The 20270-nt window shown below is 41.1% G+C and overlaps 2 protein-coding genes across 3 annotated transcripts in view; both read left to right on the top strand.

Annotated features, from left to right (window-relative positions):
- Positions 1-1155: 1155 nt before the first annotated feature.
- Positions 1156-19142, top strand: UBE2J1 (ubiquitin conjugating enzyme E2 J1). Its single transcript, XM_083497588.1, has 8 exons — positions 1156-1732; positions 8337-8410; positions 8613-8744; positions 11569-11653; positions 12164-12269; positions 12824-12953; positions 13390-13524; positions 15143-19142. Exons 1-8 carry the CDS (start codon positions 1702-1704, stop codon positions 15404-15406), a joined length of 957 nt encoding a protein of 318 aa, XP_083353714.1. The 5' UTR covers positions 1156-1701; the 3' UTR covers positions 15407-19142.
- Positions 18158-20270, top strand: part of LOC310704292 (gamma-aminobutyric acid receptor subunit rho-2) — a gene marked incomplete at its 5' end in the record, with an annotated part of 22346 nt that continues 20233 nt past the window's right edge. The window contains one exon of one of the 2 annotated variants that reach the window (XM_083497562.1): positions 18158-18509. In XM_083497562.1, coding sequence (XP_083353688.1) covers positions 18319-18509 — 191 coding nt within the window. The remainder of the gene's footprint in view (positions 18510-20270) is intronic. The other variant, XM_083497561.1, reaches the window with a different exon arrangement.

Genomic DNA, 20270 nt, shown 5'->3' with positions numbered 1-20270 from the left:
GATGCCAATTCCAAGAGATGACTAAAGTGGCTCACAGGTTGCATTTGAATGAATACAAGTTTCAAAAAGCATCTGAAGCTATATTTACATTTCTAAAGAAGATGGTACATGAGGCAGTATAGTCACTCCCTCTTTCTACCTCTACCCAAAATACAATTATTTGGATTTGTTTAATAAAACTTACCCTGCCCAAGTTACTGTATGAAAGGCATTACATAAAACACTGCTTGTCTCCCCTTCCCTCTCATGTGTCCCCACAATGGGCATTTAAGTTCATATTGCTTAAGCACAGCTTGTTGCCTCTGTTTAGGCAGAACTGCCAACTAATTTTTTTGCCATCTGTTCTTAGGAAGCTCAAGATTAAGCTTAATTGAAACCACACAATTCCTTCTTTTGGAGTGAGGGTTCTGTACATCTGAAAGAGTACTTCTGAGCATGAATGCCACTGTTTTGTGTGAATATAACTAGCATCAGCTAATTATAGAGTGGCTTCACAACCACTTCTTAGGCCTACAAATGTGAAAGTGAAGCATTACCTCTCTTCTCTCTTGCATCCCATTGCTCTATAGTCTAGGTAAAGGTAAAGGGACCCCTGACCCTTAGGTCCAGTCGTGGCCGACTCTGGGGTTGCGGCGCTCATCTCGCTTTATTGGCTGAGGGAGCCGGCGTACAGCTTCCGGGTCATGTGGCCAGCATGACTAAGCCGCTTCTGGCGAACCAGAGCAGCGCACGGAAACTATAGTCTACTGGTAAATAAAAAGGTGTGTTCTCACAATGAAATATTAATGACAGTCTAGGTAGTGGGAGTAGCAGTGATTATGACCCATCTTCTGGATTAAGTTACATTAATTTGGTTTTGAATTTAGCAAAACAACTTTTGCAGTTCAATCCTATGATCTCATCAAGGTAAGCGGGATTGCAGCTTTTTAGATGCCTTGTCTTAGAACCAGGAAGATGCACAAAGAGTGCTTTCCATTTCAAGTCGCAAGGTGGGCAGGCAGGATTGGGAGAAGCAAATTTATAAGGATTTTTAATATATATATATAGAGAGAGAGAGAGAGAGCATATCATCACCCTATCTGATTTCATGTCTCGGGAGCCAACATACTTTGGACCGAACTTGTTTAGAGTTGGCTTGGTTGTGTGCGTGTGGGGTGTGTGTGTGTGTGTGTGTGTGTGTGTATGTCTGTCTTCTCCTCTCCCCAATATACTAATGGGTGTAGAGAAGGCTAACCCTCTTAGCGAGTGCTGAGCGGGTAGCTGGGGTTGTGGCAATTACTCCGGATTAGTTTACTCCGGATCAGTAAATGGAAGGGTGATGGTCTTTGCAATGCGGGTCAAGGGGAGGTGCCTGAGACCTGAACGAAGCGGCAGGGGCAAGCCGGGAGTGGCATCCCGAGGGCCGCCTGCCGCTGCCCCCTTCGGGAAGGTGAAGCAAAGGGGAGGCGGCTCCGTCCTCCTCCGAGTCGCCGCCGCCACGTCAGGGGGAGTTTCCCGGCAGCCTGCGAAGAAACGAAGGGCGGGCGGCTGCCTCCTCCTCCGCCTCCTCCTCCTCCTCCCGCCCCTTCCACGGTCTCGCCTCGCCGCCGGCGTTGCTGTTCTCCGCCCGGCCGAAGGAACAAGCCTTACGTGGCCCCGGCGGAGTCCGGGAAGGGACGGGCGAAGGAGGCGGGAGAGGGAAGAGGCATCGCGGGCGCCGCCATGGAGACTCGCTACAACCTCAAAAGCCCCGGTGAGTTGTGGGGAAGGGGCGGGGGGAGAATTGCGAAGGGGTTCATCCTTTTTTTTTTTTTTAAGGGAGGGGGTACGAGACGGTCCTTTCCTGGCCTTCCCTGGGAGATGGCACTGCGGGAGTTAGGATCCAGCATCACGCGAGCCCCTGGTTCGGATGCTCGGCTAGGCCAAGGCCACCGGCTCTCTCCCCGGCCTCCTCCGTCCGCTGCCGCAAAGTGCCTGGCAGGAGGAATGGGGGGCGGGGGGAGTCATTTTGCTTTATGTATTGTTATGGTTATGGCCCCTCAGTGGGTGCTGCCCTTGCGCTTCTTCGGCGATGCTTCAGCCCAAGGGAGACGTTTCTCTCGCCTCCTTCAGTTTCGATTCCCCAAGAGGGTGACGAGGAGGCGGCTTGGAAAACAGAGGTTATTCGTGTCACTGGGGTGGAGGGTGGTTGTTGTTGTTGTGTCTTTCAGTTGCTCAGGGTTGGGGGGGCATTCCTGCCCCAGTCCAGAGCTCCCCACCCACAGCTCATCTCTTGTGGCTCCATAAGAATCTTCTGCGTCTATTTTGGATCAAGCATATTTCCGGTTCTTCTGGCACACGTGTACCTAACACTCATCTCCATATAAGCTTGCAGTGTGTGTGTGTGTGTGTGTGTGTTTTCTTGCCTGAAGGATGCTTGTTCTTAAATTATTATTTTTTAAATCGGGATGGGGCAGGAAAAAACTCCACACCATCACACTGTCAGTTCACATGACCAAATTGGTATGCAGGTTGAGTTGCGCTCTCTGTCTTATGGTACATATACAGGAAGCTGTCATCTACTGAGTGAGAAGATTGGTCCCATCTAGCTCAGCAGTATCTACACTGACTGGCAGCTGCTCTGCCAGATTTCAAACAGGGGCCTCTCCCATCCCTACCTAGGGATCTTAGGGATTGAACCAGGAACCTTCTCTGTGCAAAGGAGATGCTAGTCTGTTTAGTTACAGGTGAAAGGTGTTTAACTCTAGCTGCATACACAACACATTTATAGCACATTCTTTCCCGCCCCCCCCCCCAAATCCTAGGAACTGTAGTTCATTAAGGTTGCTAAGAATGACAGCTCTCTGAGGTGTGTACACAGCCTTAGTTCACGTGTAATTTTGCCAGTGCAGTATTATGAAAAGCTGTTTGAGCAGAGACATGGTAAATGAACACCTGAAGAAACAATCACAAGATCACTTAAGTATGTGGCAACCGCTATAGTCACAATTGATGTTGATAATGTGGAATTTGGTCAGATTCCAGCAGTGGTTGCCATCCTTTTTGAACCTGTGGACACATTTGCAGACTTGAGAAACTGTTATGGGCACCACACATGCACCACAACCATACAGAAACATGTGCACTCATACTCTCCCCACCCCATCCCACTCCCGACAGCAATTAGGCTTGAAAAAATGTTTTAACTCCCCCTTCCTCTAAGTCTAATTGGGGGGAAGCAATCTTCCTGGAGAGTGCAGCTGGCAAGGCAAGAGTTAATTGTCCCTCCCCAGCTTCAAGATCATGCCCAGTCAAGTCATGACTAGACTTGAAAAAGGCATTCTGTTGACTATAATAGAATATATATTTCAAGTGAAATTGCAACAGGGATGGGGATTTAGCATGGGGGTCCATACTTGTGGAGGGTTTATTCTTCTTTCCCCAATTATATATATATATATTTTATAAGATATTTATTAAGGATTTTAAACAATATATTCACCAAACACATATAAAACCATCACCAAAATACAACAAACAAAGAAAAACAGAAAAAAGCAAAAAGATTAACATATAATAGAAAACATACAACAAAATCAGATATCCAACAACCATATTTTCTTAACTTTTGGACTTCCTCACATCTCCCATTCCTGCGTTCCCAATTATAAAATTATAAACAGCAATCTTCTTTCCCCAATTATAAAGGCCCCCCAATAAGAAAAAAATTGGTGGGGGAACCTGGACCTTGTAGGCACTGGCAAAGGCTTCTGCAGGTGCACCCATGAGTTCAATGATGGTGACTCATGCTCTAGTGTATTACATAATGGATACATTGTGAATACTGAAGCTCCACACTATGGACACAACTAATTGCAACCTGGAAAGTAGCCATTTTGAAACTTTATTTATGTACTTCTAGTACAAGATGTAGTACATTTTGATTTGCTAAATATTACCTGGCCAACATGGAAGTGGGAAGATTTTGAGTAGAAAACCATCCAAAGGGAAAGAGAGATGAACCTCCTATATCCAGCCACTTGTTTGTCTTTCCCTTAGATTGCAGCCTTTATGACTGTATTTTGTTATAGAAAAAAACTGCAAGGCAAACACATGTGACCAATCATCACATGCAGTTTGGCTAGTGGGCCTTTTGAGCTTGTGGTAGCTGAGGCTTTGGTTAGTATGAGCTGTCTTTGGCTTCCCTGCCATAGGCTCATACTCCCATACATAGGCTCATAGGAAAAGCTGCTGCTCAGCATGTGCTGAGCTCAGATCTGATTAGCTTTTGTACTCAATCCCCACTGTGATTTTTAAGACTGTTTGTGCCTGCATGGAAATAGCTGATATAGACTGAGCTTAGCAGCTGCCAGATTTCACATGAACCTTTGAGCCAAGGTGGTGGTAGGTTCTTTCTAGTCTGACTGAAAGAAAAGATTATATGCTGCTACCATAGGCCTAAGAATATTGTTTCAAATGAACCCTCTGTTTGGATATCCTTTATGCACTCGCTGCCTCTAGTGTATCCAGTACTTTATGAAGTGTATGTTGCAAGGAAGTCTGCAGTCACACAGTTCTCAAAAGTTCTCAGAACACCCACAATTTGTGGTAGCATGGAGGACCACAAAGCTTACTTAAATCATGATGCTTTCTGGGTGACAAATGAATGCATTTGAGACATACCTGAAAATGTAATGGCATTTTGTATCTGAAATGGGTTTTTAATGTTTAGTATACCAGAGGTAGGGAACCCTGACTGACTTAAGGTCATTGCTTTCAGTGGGTCTACTCTGAATAAGACGTGATTGGATGCAACACTCTGGTGTCTGGAAGACAGTGGGTGTTGCTAGAAACAAGAGTGGGCAAAGCAAGGGATGTGATTCTTAACTTTGTACAGTAGGCTGCATTCCATTCCCAAAACAGTCAGAAATTTCTACTCATGCAACTCTCCTCATCCTTCATCCAGGCATGAGGCAGTATCACAGCTCACAGACACATTCCAGCCATGCGAAAGCTCTCAAGGAGAGTGCAGAGCAGTGGTGACTGTGGCCTGGGGAAAGTCCTGAGAACTGGACAGAGAGGCCTGGTGGGTCACATTCAGCCTCTTGCCAGAAATATTGGAAGTGCCTAAGTACAATTCTTTTTAAAAAACGAACTCTTCTGCAATACAGCCTTCACAGTCAGTGCTCATTCCTCTACATGGTTCTCTGCATTTAATATACCCTACACAGTTACCAAGGAATATGGTAAGTCCTGCACCGAAGGCAGCCCTGTTTAGGAAAGCTTTTAATGTTTAACAGACTATTGTATTTTAATATTTTGTTGGAAGCTGCCCAGAGTGGCTGGGAAACCCAGCCAGATGGGCGGGGTATAAATAATTTTTTATTATTATTATTATTATTATTATTATTATTATTATTATTAAACACAGTTAAGTCAAGGTAGGACAGAAGAATGAAAGAATGGAACATTTCAAGGGAGATGTAAGAATAGAGACAAAGAGTAGACATACTTTTTTTAAAGCTGAATATAAATTTCATGCCTGCAAGTCATAAGAGTATTAGTCAAAGTCACTATTGAATAAATGTATTTCAGGGTTATTTTGCAGATTTATAGAAATGTGTATACTATACTTTGTTTCAGGCTTAAGATGGTGATAAAGGAAGATATTGCAGACTTAATTAGATTAGAACTATATTAGGTTACATTGAAGCCTGCTGGGACAAAGAAGCAATAAATTATGGCAGCCACTTTGGAAATACAAAACTGCACTTAAATCTTGACTCACTAATCCCTTCAGAGTCAGAAATGAGAAGCAAAGAAAAACATGTGTCCTTGTGTTTAATAAATAAAATAATAAGAAATTTGTCTCTGTTTATACATATACACTACATTAAACAGTAACAGTCTGATAGGTAAATGGCCCAATGCTTGCTTAAGATTTTTTTTTCTCCACAAGAATGATAAAAGTATTATTTACTGCGTATTTTTAAAATCATGATACTGTTTTGGCATTGCGGGCATGTCATCTGCTACAGGGGTCTAAAGGTAAAGGGACCCCTGACAGTTAAGTCCAGTTGCAAACGACACTGGGGTTGCAGCGCTCATCTTGCTTTACAGGCCAAGGGAGCCGGCGTTTGTCCGCTCCGCAGACAGTTTTTTCCAGGTCATGTGGCCAGCATTACTAAGCCGCTTCTGGCGCAACAGAACACCGGCACCAGAGCAGCGCACGGAAATGCCCTTTACCTTCCCACTGGAGCCGTATCTATTAATCTACTTGCACTTTTTGGTGTGCCTTTGAACTGCTAAGTTGGCAGGAGCTGGGACCGAGCCATGGGAGCTCACCCCATTGCGGGTATTCAAACCGCCCAAGGCTCAGTGGTTGAGACTACAGCGCCACCAGCGTCTAGGGATCTAGGGTGGAGCTAAAACTGCAATCCATCCTGATAGGGTCCTTCTAATCAAATGCTTGCCAATGGTTGGAGATAAAAGTACTCCAGTGAAATATAATAATGACCACTATCGAAATTTGTTTTCAAAGGATTGTGCCTGAGTCTTTATATTTGTTTAATGTATAATTTTAGGTGGCCTGTTAAAATTTCATATTTTGTAATCTATAAAATGAAGGCGGGAGTGTTTTTAATCCAGTAGGTGGCAGCCTCCCCTCTGAGGTGAAGTGACGTTCTGATGTTAGCAGTCCAGCTTACATAAATTGTGAAAAGCAAAACGGTTCATCAGTATTGCTCAGAAGCTCTTGTCCTTGCCTTGCTCATTTGCCCTTGCAAAGCCTGCTTCTTGCCCTTGCCATTTCAAAAATTATTATATTAGAAATGTTATTATATACACTTATTTTAGTAGTAACTGAGTCTGGTGAATTGCATACTAAATCAGTGGCGCATGTCTACATGAATATGTGTTTGAAACAGAGGCATTAAATTAGAATCAAGATAAATCTGATGGATAATTATGGTTAAGATCCATAAAACTTAGTTTGGTGTTCTACGCTTACATCAGATTTTTTTTTCAGGCCTCTTATTGCAGCCTCTCATTCCCACCCCTTTCTGTGAAAAGCTGCTGCTGAAGGTCAGCCGTTTGGCATAACATTTGAACTCAGACTAAAGGCGATATCAAAAATCCCTTTATGCATAGATCCTCTTTAAGCACATGGCTTTTTAGATCCCAGACAATTGCTTTGTTTTCTGTCACTTTGTACTGGATATGTAACCTACTTTGATTTTACAAATGTACTTGGAAGCACCTTTCTCCTAAAAAAAAATCTTGCTTTGAGATACATACAAATATATTTACTGAAATAACAAACCTTCACATTTCTTCAGTTTTTCTCCTTTTTCAGATGGGCGACTGGACTTCAAAACACCTATTCTGTCTTACTGCCTTTTAATTGATATATTCTATAATTTCTTGCTATATTAAAACTTCATGTCTTGTTTTGCTGCTCCCTTTTCCACCCCAGCCATCCCAAAACAGCTGAGGCAGTATCCTCCACCACCTTGGGATGAGCGAGAGGCACGAGTGGGCTGCCTCTCCCTTGGGGAGAAAGAAGCAGCCCATTCGTGCCTCTCCCCCCCCCCCAGCCCCCGGTCCCAAGGCAGCGGAGGCAGTTTCTGCTGCTGTCTGGAGACAGGCAAGGGGGACTGGTGAGGCTCAGCTGGGGGGCAGGAGTGCTTTTTTGAGCCATCTCACCCCCCCAGCTGAGCAAGCCCCATGTCCCACCAGCGTGCTCAAGCCAGATAGACATGGGGCTTGTTGAAGCAGAGGGAAGAACAAGGTGTATTGTGTCTTGGCAATGCAGCTTGTTTCTCCATCTGCAACAGTATGAGGGCAGACCATGATGTTGGTTTCACTCAGCGGTATATCGCTGGTGAAAGCACCACCTCTCCTGAATACCTCCTCCCCTAATACCGGTCCTGAGCAACATACAGTGGTGCCCCGCAAGACGAATGCCTCGCAAGATGAAAAACTCGCTAGACGAAAGGGTTTTGCGTTTTTTGAGCTGCTTCGCAAGACGAATTTCCCTATGGGCTTGCTTCACAAGACGAAAACGTCTTGCAAGTTTGTTTCCTTTTTTTAAACACCGTTAATACAGTTGCAACTTGACTTCGAGGAGCAACTCATAGAACGCGGTGTGGTAGCCTTTTTTGAGGTTTTTGAAGACTTTGGTGATTTTTGAAACTTTCCCAAAACTTTCCCGACACCGTGCTTCGCAAGACGAAAAATTCGCTAGACGAAAAAACTCACAGAACGAATTAATTTCGTCTTGCGAGGCACCACTGTATAGATATATCGCCAAGGCCTATCGGCTATAAGTTTTTGATACTGAAATCACTTACTGTGTTTTTTTCTTTCTTTTCTTTCAGCTGTAAAACGTTTAATGAAAGAAGCTGCAGAACTGAAGGATCCAACAGATCATTATCATGCACAGCCCTTAGAGGTTAGCATGTGGCCATTCTGATAAATAAATTCACAACAGCAGTTATTGTGAAAAGCACATTGAGCTGGTTTGACTATAACACTAAGCCCATGGCTTAGCATGAATATGTGAGGGCTCCCAGATCATGGCCTCTGTTCTCCCCCATCATGTCCTCCTGTTGCTATTATATTCAATGTATTTCTGTATATTTGGTTGCTTGTAGGACAATCTTTTTGAGTGGCATTTCACTGTCAGAGGTCCTCCAGATTCAGATTTTGATGGTGGAGTTTATCATGGAAGAATAGTACTACCACCAGAGTATCCTATGAAACCACCAAGTATTATTCTCTTAACGGTAAGATTGTTTCTCAGCCATTCATAACAGCATAAGCACTTGGTTAGATCTACATCAGAAATTTGGTCTCCTTAAAAGATATTTTTAAAAAGGTGTAAGCAAATAGAGACCCCTGGTTTTTTAGCCTTTCTCTTTGTATCCAGTTAGGCAAACTGGAACTTCACTTCTAGACTTTATGCAGGGAGCATTAGAAAGGTCTCAAGAAAAATGAATTGTGTTCTGTTCTGAACTCTGTGAGGCATTTTGTTCAGGGTGTTTTGAGAAATGGAATGTTTTAAGTGATTTGGAGAAGGCTTGGCAACAGTAGAATATGTTCAGTACCATTCAGGATTTTTCTCCTATTTGTTTTGAAAGTTTTAATAGTTACATTTAAAAAAAAGGATTTATGTCCACTAGTCTTCAAAACATCACTACTGTTTTTTGTTCAGTTTACTGTATAACTTAACAAAATTACTAGTTATAAATTTTCCACAATTCCTAATATTTGAAGCTGTTTTTCAATGCATGCACCAAGAATGCTACATACATCAAAACAAGAAAAATGATTTCCCTCCTTGTGTGTGGGGGTGAGGTGGGGTGGATGTGTGCATAATTGTGTTTAGTTGCTATGATTAATAACTGTAGGCTAGGACTGGATTACCTTAATATTTTGGTCAATAAATTAAACTGGAGGAGCATTTTGATGTGACTTAGAGCAGCCTATGTGACTGCAGTCCTGTTGGTTATGCGGATTGTTTAGACAAACAGAGACACAACATGGACTGAAGATGAGATCTTGAGAGAATCTGCTGTATTCAAAGAAGAGCAAACTGTATCAGGGCTATCTATCTCCCGATCTCCTGCTTATCTGGCTGGGTTTCCCCAGCCACTCTAGGTGGCTTACAACATATATAAAAACACAACAAAAATCAAACATTAAAAAACAAAATTTCCTATACAAGCAACAAACAAACTAATAAATCAATAGAAAACAACAACAACAACCAGTTTACAACAACAACAAGAACCACCAGTTTACAGTTATGCCCAAATTAAGATAACCACCGGCTCCAACTAAACATTTAACTAACACCAACCTGACAAAAACAAAACAGAGGAACGAAAATTAGAACCATAAAAAGCTTTTTTGCCAGTTGCCGCAAACCAAGAGTTGTTCCTGCAATGTCCCAGTGGCCTCCCAGGAGCCTCTTTTAGCTGTTCAGGGTGAGTCTGGGCCATGCCCCTATGCCAGGTGGAAATGGGCCTTGCGGCAGAGAGCGGTCTTCCTTCCAGCATTCATGTTTGTGTGAGTTCCTTTTTTAGAGGTTTTTTGGGTAAACCTTTGACTGTAGTTTCATCAATCTTTGGGAATACTCTGTTCTTTGAGCACGACTAAAATAATTCTGCTATAGCTGAGTTTCAAGTTTCTTTTCAGTAACATTCAATTACAGAATGTTGACTGTACAATCGTACGGTATTCCAAAGATCCTGTATTCGCTTCAAGCTACCGTATTTTTCGCTCTATAACACGCAGATTTTTTCTCCTAAAAAGGAAGGGGAAATGTCTGTGCGTGTTATGCAGCGAATGTGTGGTCCCTGTAGCCGAAAAATAAGGCAAAAATCAAACCGCGCTTCAGGGAGAAGGGAAGCCTGAAGAGAGGAAGTGGCAGCTTCCCTGCATTCTGCCTCAGGGTCTTACTGCCCACCCTCCTCTGTTTCGTTGCTGTGTTTGCTCAAACGGAACAAAGAGCAGGGAAAGCCCCTCCCCTCCAGGCAAGTAGAGAGGAAAGCAGAGCGTCGCTCTATCCTGTCCCTGCTCCGGAGGGAACAATGTTTGTGAAGGGAAGAGAGATTACAGGTTCGGCTTAAAATTCTGATTTGACTTCCTGCTTTTTGTTTTTGGAGACACACAGCATTCAAATATGCTTTCTTCCATTTAAAAGGATGAAATCCTTAAACAGTGGCTGGCTTGTGTGGGTGGGTGGGGGAAAACTTTTGCCTTCCTTTCCTCACGTTATAGCCCTCTCCTGCATTCTTAGCCTTCTGTGTTTTTCCTTCCCTCCCCACTTAAAATGTGGTTACAAAGCATGGATCCACATGGATCCTCAGGATCTTTGCATTGGGTCACCCCAAATTCACCATCAGAGCACACAGCATGTCCATGGCTACAGCCTGTCCCCCCCCCAAAAAATCACACACCCATTGTTGCCTGGGGCTGCAATGGTGCAAAAACGTGGTTACAAAGCATGGATCCACAGGGATCCTCAGGATCTTTGCATTGGGTCAGCCAAAATTCACCATCAGAGCACATAGCATGTCCATGGCTACAGCCTGTCCCCCCCCAAAAAAATCACGCACCCACTGTTGCCTGGGGCTGCAATGGTGCAAAAACGTGGTTACAAAGCATGGATCCACAGGGATTCTCAGGATTTTTGCATTGGGTCACCCCAAATTCACCATCAGAGCACATAGCATGTCCATGGCTACAGCCTGCCCCCCCCCCAAAATCACGCACCCACTGTTGCCTGGGGCTGCAATGGTGCAAAAACGTGGTTACAAAGCATGGATCCACAGGGATTCTCAGGATTTTTGCATTGGGTCACCCCAAATTCACCATCAGATCACATGTCTGTGGCCACAGCATGAATCACAAAAATGATACGTCCACTGTTTCATTCAGAATATTTTTTCCCTTGTTTTCCTCCTCTAAAAACGATGTGCGTGTTATGGTCAGGTGCGTGTTATAGAGCGAAAAATACGGTAATTGAATCTTGACTTAATGAAAATGGTTTGATTTACATAGTATTATTTTTCTTTATCTTTCTTTCTTATGTGCCCATTTAAGGCTAATGGCAGGTTTGAAGTGGGAAAGAAAATTTGCTTAAGCATCTCAGGGCATCATCCTGAAACATGGCAACCATCATGGAGCAGTAAGTATCAGCTATTGTTGGCAGCAAAGGGCCTCAGTACACAAGTACAGTGTTACCTCGGTTTAAGAACAGTCCTGTTTATGAACGATTTGGTTTACAAGCTCCGCAAAACCAGAAGTAGTGTCCTGGTTTGTGAACTTTTACCTTGGTCTAAGAACAGAATCTGTATGGTGGAAGGTAGCAGTGGGAGGCCTCATTAGGGAAAGCACGCCTCGGTTTAAGAACGGTTTCGGTTTAAGAACGGACTTCTGGAACAGATTAAGTTCGTAAACCGAGGTACCACTGTAAGATCGCTGTGCTACATTCAACAGCAGATCTTTCCTTTTAAATGTTATGTGACATTCCTGCTTCTCTTCAGGCATGTGTTGGTGGGGGCAGGATTTAATATATTTTGCATTACCTTGGGCTTATTTTTTTAAAACTACCTATTATAAATTTGTATGTTAAGTAGTTTTCTCTCCCTCCCCTATTTAGTACTTAACCTGCACCCCTCTTCTTTTTTGATCACAGTAAGAACTGCATTGCTTGCTATTATTGGATTTATGCCAACGAAAGGGGAGGGAGCCATAGGGTCTCTAGACTATACCCCTGAGGAAAGAAGAGCACTTGCTAAGAAGTAAGGGTTTGTTTTTGTGACTATTTTTTTTTTTTTTGTTGAATATTATTTCTAAATCTTATTCCTATGTTCCTCTTAAGTTGGCTAGGTAAATCATATTATTTGCTAGTGTATAATGCTCAGTATGTTACATTGCATTCATAAGCATATTTACTCAGACGTTTGTCCCACTTTGCTCAGGATGGTCACCTTCATTTATTTTGTGCATTCTGTTCTTAGCTTAGAGGACAATCCTATGAATGCTTACACTGAACATCTGGATTTGCCTCTGAATAAACATGCAAAGGATCAGGTGTCAGCTATTCTTATTTTTGCATGTTCTTTATTAAATAAATACTTAAGAGCAAAACATTTAGTCACTTTTGTTTACTTACCATAAATATGTTATTGTCAAGAATGCACCGTGGAGCTAATAGATGGCAAAATTTAATAGCAATTATGCTGGTAGATCTATGGTAGACGTTATAATTTCATACATGTGTAGATTCATTAAGAATGCTGGATATTTTGATCACTGTTGGTGGTTCAATTAAATTAGTGTATAAACTTTCCAGGTCTCAGGATTTCTATTGTGAAGGATGTGGATCACTTATGAAGGAAGCCCTCTTGCCATTAACATCTGGAAGTGCTTCAAGCCAAGCTGACAAAGAGGCTAAGGAACTTGCCAGGCAAATTAGTTTCAAGGTTGTTTAACTATTTGTTTCCCCCCCCCCTCCCCAGTTAATTTGAATAGGACCATACCTAGAGTACGTTGGTTGGTGCAGCTAGCCAGGTCACAGTTCACTTGGAAAGAATGGAGGCAGTAGTAGTTGATTGATTATGTGGTGGGTTGGCCATACTGCTATGTTTATGGCTTCACAGTTTCTTCGGTGGGTTTCAGAATTATTGGTTGTACTGTGCTTTGGCAACCAAATGATGTAAGCATCGCAGCTGAGGTCCAGAATTTCAGGCATAAATTGAGAAGACACTTGCCCTGGAAATAACATTGCACACAATGTGTGTGCACTTGTTTAATAACAATTGAATAAAAAATGCTAGAGAAGAGAGAAGATGCATTATATAACATGCCTGATTAGAGTTTTTAACTGATGTACCATTTGTGCTGTTTTGTCCTTTTAAGGCTGAAGTTAACTCATCTAGGAAATCTGTTGCTGAACCTGCAGACTTATCGGGATTTAACCACTTGCCCAGTTCACCTGAACACCAACAAGAAAGTACAACTCCAGCATTCCAGGACACCACCCCCAATGAAGTGGTAGGTGTTTCATAAATCTGAGAAAAACAAATGAAGGCAAAGACTTGGAAAATCCAAATACTATTGATAGGATGTCACTTTAGAGCATTTTTAAAAGCTTATTAGCATTCCAGTAAAACTACTATTGCTGAAGTCCTGTCACCTTCCTTTACTCATCTGTTGTCTTTTGTCACTGCAGCTCTATGCAGATATACCTGAGAGTAAGTTCCTTTAAATTCAATGAGGTTTATATCTTGATAGACATAAGTAGGCTTTTACTGTGTATGGCTTTTCAGAGCTGTTGGCCCGTAGAAAATCCTTTTCATCAGTTATTTTAGTTCTGACCTTGCTTACTATATTATTTTAACTTTTCTATCAAAATCCAATTTAAACATCTTCGTAAGCTAAGGAGATATATATATATATATATAGAGAGAGAGAGAGAATATCCTGCCTTTTTGAATCTAAATGGTCCTTGTACAGAAGGTAATTTATTTGCAGCAGTGATATGGACTTGCCCCCAGAGCCACACTTGTTTTATCCCTAAGCCTGAGAGACTTATATAAACCAAAGCAAATAGAGGCCCTGCTCTTTAGTGATTTGCAGCTTTTATTCTATTAAATATGCTTATCATGTTCCTTTTTGTTTATAATCTCTCAAGTAAATTTGACTACATAAAGGGCAGTATTAATTCTGACCATTTTAAATAATTGTTTGCTTAATTATGACATATTAATATAGCCAAGAAGAGTGCTTATATAACCCATCCACTTTGGAAGTAACTGAGGCCTGGTATTGTGACAGGGCAGCTGCTTCTATGACCGCTGTGGATGCAATCTAAATTCACCGACAAATTGTAGACAAATCCCAGTTAAGCTTGTGTGTGTGTGGTGTGTGTGTGTTTTAAAGGTTGATGGAGCTGCAGATTGGTTTTTAAAAATCCTGTCAAATCGCGTCAGACCATCTGTTGCTTGGTGATGAGTATTTTCCAGCTATTTAGAAATACAGGCATGCTAATATTATGCAGATTTCCCCATCAATTTTCCTTCTGTCAGATTCTTACAGAGTTTGTGATTTGATTCCTGCCCCCCTGCAAGTTTCATAGTTCTTGAGTGTATGGTTTGTCTTCTTAAGCATATCCATTTCACTCACCAGTAATATTAATTGTATTTTGTGCTGAGAAGGGGGGAGAGTCAGTAATAGTTTGATTAACCTCACTTTAGATGACTTTGTTTTCATCTAGCAGCTCACTAGTTTTATTCCATTTGTTGGGTCATCAGAATGAGTGACACACATAAAACAAACCTCCACACTTCACACTATGTCATGGTTCAGCACAGGGATGATCATGTTGGACTCCAACTCCCATCAGCCAGCATGTTCAGTGGTCAAGAGATTATGGGTACAACAGGCTAGCCACTCTTGGTTTAGCACGACATTCCAGTTCATGCACAACCCTGAACCAGTGTGATGTAGTGGGTAGAGGGTTGATCTAGGAACTGGGTGATCAGGGTTCAAATCCCCTTTCACCCTTGAAGCTCACTGGGCAGCCTCAGTGAAGTTGTCAAGCTGCATTTTGTTTCCATTTCATGTTCCATTCCATTCTGTTCTATTAAAGCCAGAATCTTTATTTTTTTAGTCTGAAAATCAGACCAACTCAGCCAGCTCAAGTCAAGAACAACATAACCAGCCTGCATCAAATAATACTTCTATGAGCCCTCGCCAGCGGCGTGCACAGCAGAGAAGGGTGCCAACTTCAACCAACTTCAATCAGGTTCAGCAGCCAGGGGTCAACACAAACCACATGGGCTCAAATGCGCTGATTCTCCTCCTTGTTTTAGCACTGGCAGCTCTTATATTTAGGCGTATATATCTAGCCAATGAGTATATATTTGAATTATGAGTTTTGGTCATTTTAAAAAAACTGTGACTTGAATTCTTTATTAAAATGTTCTATGTTGGATATGTCATGAGGATTGTTTACATGAAATTACTTTTTGTATTTACTCACTTTACGTCTGAATTTAATGTATCATGAGGTACATTAATATCTGCAAGAAAAGCACACCTTGATATTGGTGTGAACATGGACTATTAATGATTAATACAAACTGAGCATATAACCTGAGAGATGATGTACAGGATGTATATCTGCATTAGCAGGATATTTAAGGAGTGAGAGGGCTGAATGCATCACTTGTGAGCTTTGGTGGGTAATTTTAACTGATAGACACATAAAATTGTGGTTTAATGCTATGTGGCAACATAAATAATTATTATTTTCAAGTGTGTCTATAAAAAATTGCCTGAGAAAGAACTTCTTAAATTGAAGAGCAGGTATACTTGCATAGTAAATATTACAAAACTGAGTAGGGAGGGGAAGTTGTTGATATTTTGTAAGTACATTTATTTCCTACACAACAATTTTTTTGGGGGGGAATCCCTTAAATTGTAGGGTTTTTATCCTCTGTGAAAAAGAGGGGCCAGAACGTTGTTTGCTTTTCTTTTTAGTTTTAATTTTCCAGAAATTAGGATAATCTTTTGTGAGGTTTGAATGTCATTTTCTAATATTCAATTGTGTATATTTTGCTTTTTTAAATTTGAAGATCCTGGAAATAGTTATAAATATGTAATATTTACCCAGAGCTTATTGACTGTGACTTATTCCAGAAATATATATAATGCATTGAGATGATTGTTTCATGGGCCCATCATTTAATGAAAAACTCATTAAAGCATTTTCAAAACCCATAAGCAAAAACAAGGTATTTTAATCTAACATCATCTATGAAATCTACCTAGTGCCAAAAAAGACCCCTGAAATAGAGTGAAGACTCAGTATGAGTAGAAGCTTCTTTGTCCAATGGGCTTTCCCAACCACTCCAACTCACCAAAAGCCACTCCTTTTGTAAGAAATCAATTTCAGCTGATTTGAGACATCTTCACACACCCACCCATACCATGCTGCTCTGGAAGATCTTTGACCTCCAGCAGTGACTGTTCAGGATGCAAAGGTGTTGCAGAAGGTAGGCAAGGGCAAGAAAATCCCCTATTTCTCTGTATCTTGCCTAGTGTAATTTGCATTTAAAAGTATCATTCTGGGCAGACTCCTGCCTGAGAAAATAAATCTTTAAATGTTTTTCCCCTTGACACAATATGCAACAATTTGTTGCGGGTCCTCACTTGTCTAAACTAATAGTAAACTCAGTTCTCCGAGCGCTGCTCATTGTGTAGTCAGAGGAACGAAGCAGCAGCCCCAGAGTTTGCAGAAGTACAATATATTTTAGTAGGGAAAGCCATAGGAGTGGAATTCTTCCAAAAACAGACCAATGAGGATTAAAGATGCTCGTAAAAATGGACATAGGATGCTGGCTGACTGCTGTAGGAAAGGGGGAATGGAAAACGAGGGGAGGGGGAATAGAATGGACTGGCTTAAAACATGAACACGAGCACACTGTACTGCAATATTTGGTTGTGAGTTCCACTTGTATATATACATGCTATAGAATATGCGGCTTTAAAAAATTGCCCTTAGAACAATCAAGATCAAGTCTGGTCCCTGTAATATAACACATAATCTTGGCCTGAGATATGGAGATGCCACATCAAAGTAGAAGCTACACAACTATTAATATTCAAATCTCACGAAGCCAAATTATTTTCTTCCTTGAATTTGCTTATCACATAGAAATGCAAGTGGCGCTGCCTGGCTATGCAGTAATTCAAAACAACTCTGACTAAATAACATTTTATTTTGAAAACAAGGGATTGTTAAAGTTGACATTTAACTTCTCATTTTAATCTTTGAGGTCCTGAGAGCTGTTGTAGTAGCTAGGAGTTTGACCCCAGAAATCCCCATTTCAGAAGCTATCTCACTGTAACAGCCTTAGGCCACCACACTCTCCCAGCCTCAGTCACCCATCTGCAGTATGTTAATAAAAACTGGACTACCTTATGAAGTTGCCCCAAGGATGACAGAGATAGTGAGCGTATAAAAAGTGTTTGAAAATTAAAGCTCAAAATGTACTGCATAAGCATTATTACCTGCATTCATTATGACCTTTCAGGATCAGAAACCAACTGTGAGTGCTCTAAAGACAAACAATTTAAGCTATTTCACTTATTTTGTTAACAAGCTAGCATTTTCCTCCTGTTAAAGAAAATGGCACTTGATTTGTTACTTATCAGTTTAAGGTACCTGTATACTGCTTTTCAAGCAAACCCACACAGCAGTTTACAAAAGATTATTTACGAGCATTGATTAAAAATATGATAAAACTGAAGGACTATGATTTTAAAAAGCAGAGTGAACAGACTCTGTTTGCAATGCTGGCAGCTCTTTTAGATGGCTAACTTAACTACAAGATCACAAACTCTACAGTAGAGTAACAGTAGGCTATGTTTGCTGCATTATGAACATGTAAGCACCTGCCTCTCATTGAAGAATGCTCTCTGTAAGTCACACAGTCTATCCAGCCTCCCTAATAAAAAAACAGAGAGAGATGGTTTTGCACAGTCTGGCAGAGGATTGTGCAATTCTGAGATTAGTGGCTAGAACAAAACTGGCAGATGGAGTTGCATTCTTTTTATCCAATGGCTTTCTGCAAAAGCACTCGTTTAGGACCCAGTGGAAATGTTCCCAGATAGGACTAACTTCTTCATGAGTAATGGCCAATCCCTGAGCAGCAAGGAAAGGAAGAGCTCTGAGTAGGAAGCCCTGGAAAGCAGGTTTAAAATATTAAAGCAGAAAAGCAGTTTTCTTTCTAACAATGATCACACTGATAAATGTGAGATTCTGGAGATGCAGCTGATTCAATGTTTAAACCAGCGTGTACTTACACGGCAGGCGGTTACGGGACTGAAGGAGAGTGGAGCAGTGATTCCCACGGAATGCCTTACAATTTTGCAAAACTAATTTTGCTGATCTTTTGTTTGTTCTTCCTTGTGGAGAGCAGAAAGCACAGAAAAAGGAGATGGACAGGACAAGTAGAGCTGCCGCAAATAAGGTAAGGAGTAGTTAAATTTACTGATCACTTCCTCAGTTTTCACTATATATTTTCACCAGGAAAATGCTCAGTACGTGTAGTCCTGCTGTATATTGCATGGTGTGCCTGAAAGTACATGCACTATAACTGCTGGTGTGTGAGAGAGGTAAAACTCTAGTTCCCCGAATAATACTAAATTGCATTACTGCTTTGAGAGCTATTATAATGATTCTTTTTCCAAGAATTTTAAAAGATAATGTGATTATGGAACAGATTCTCAGACATGAACATTAAATACTGAAATTGCATCAACTGCTCTGTTACTTCAAAACAACCCGTAGGACTGCTTTTTATCTTGACCAAAGCCTATTGTAGATCCGAAGGTATAAAATATAAGACATAAAATATACTTCTCTAAATATCTTGCCTGTATCAGTTTCAGGATGTGCTCCCTGAAATCATGCATGTCTACTCAGAGAGAAGAACTCTTAGTTCAGTGGTTCTTATTACTAAATAGATGTGCAGAGGATTACAGCTTTTCTGTTTTATTTGTTTGGTGTTGGGCTTGTTGTTTTGTTGGTTAAACATCTATTTTTCTTTATGTATAAATGCCTAATACTCATATTTATAAATTCTACCTTTTGTTGTTGCAAATTATTTGGTGAGCCTCACTTTTTTTTTAGTACTGTAAGCATGTACCAAACAGCTAAAAGGTCTTAGTAAAGTTTTATCAGATTTAATATCATAGAGGCATGGTGAATGGTTTATATGAGAAAAAGATAATCTTTGCCAAACTGCTAAGCAACCCCAAGTATATATTATCCATTTTTATACTGAGTTATGTCATCCAGTGAACTGCATCTTACAGGACCATTTGCCTGGTTAAGACCTTATAAACAAAGTTGGGTTAATCCGTCTTATTAAATGGAAACACTGTGACCTTCATCTTTTTATTAGTTGTGTTTTCTTCAGCCTGACACTGTGAACTTATAGCATGTTGCTCTCTAGCTTCGCACATGAAGTGATTACTAACTTCGTCCCAGTGGGTAAGAGATTCACAATGGATGAGCTGATTTATTTTATTGGACTGCCATTGTTGGTGGAAGATTACATTCTCTCCAGCAAAACTAGTTCACCTCATATTACTGGCCTCATTCTCTTGCCCTCCTGTGACATTTACAGTCCAAATCTTTACTGTGCAAGTAATTGGGAATGTTGTTCATTACAAAGACTGATCAATTCTTTGCTGTTTAGGAAAGAATTTAAGACAGCATTTATACCCTGTTTTTCAAAGGGGGAAAAAGCCTTCACAAAACAGTTGTTAATAATTCAGATTTGAAATGTTACAACATGGTGCAATCCTCCAAGCAGGGTCCATTGTTTTTAGATGGCCTTACACAGAGGTCCCATCAACCTCTGCTTAAATCAATGGTGCACTGCTTGCTTGAATTTCACCCTTTATATTAAAATCTGCAGGACCATACCTATCCATATAGATAAACAGGTCCCCAGGAAGGGCCTACAGATGCATAAATGGGCACTGGATTCTTGTTCATAGTTTTGCACAATTTAAGGTTCCTAAGAGGTGACTCCTCAGTACATTTTTCTTTTTATGGTGGAATACCTTTTGGTGTGAAACAAGAGCTCTTGCTTCGATTCCTGCCTCCTGCTCCTGGATCTGACCTGTAATAATCCATGTGTCTATTCCACTACAGTCATAACATTTCTCACATGTAATCCTCCATGGTGAAAAGTATGCACGGGAACTGTCCCATCACTATA

This window comes from Podarcis liolepis (genome assembly GCF_965112155.1).
Source record: "Podarcis liolepis genome assembly, chromosome: 3".
In the NCBI taxonomy this organism is placed as follows: domain Eukaryota; kingdom Metazoa; phylum Chordata; class Lepidosauria; order Squamata; family Lacertidae; genus Podarcis; species Podarcis liolepis.
Note: the sequence above shows the minus strand (reverse complement) of the source record. Positions and strands in the feature narration are given on the sequence as shown.

What these genes read in the sequence shown, in the direction of transcription:
- UBE2J1 (XM_083497588.1), top strand. Translation starts at nt 1,702, where the DNA reads ATGGAGACTCGCTACAACCTCAAAAGCCCCG. An exon ending in CAAGTATTATTCTCTTAACG is followed by an intron (nt 8,745 to 11,568) that starts GTAAGATTGTTT and finishes TGCCCATTTAAG; the next exon opens with GCTAATGGCAGGTTTGAAGT. An exon ending in ACACCACCCCCAATGAAGTG is followed by an intron (nt 13,525 to 15,142) that starts GTAGGTGTTTCA and finishes TTATTTTTTTAG; the next exon opens with TCTGAAAATCAGACCAACTC.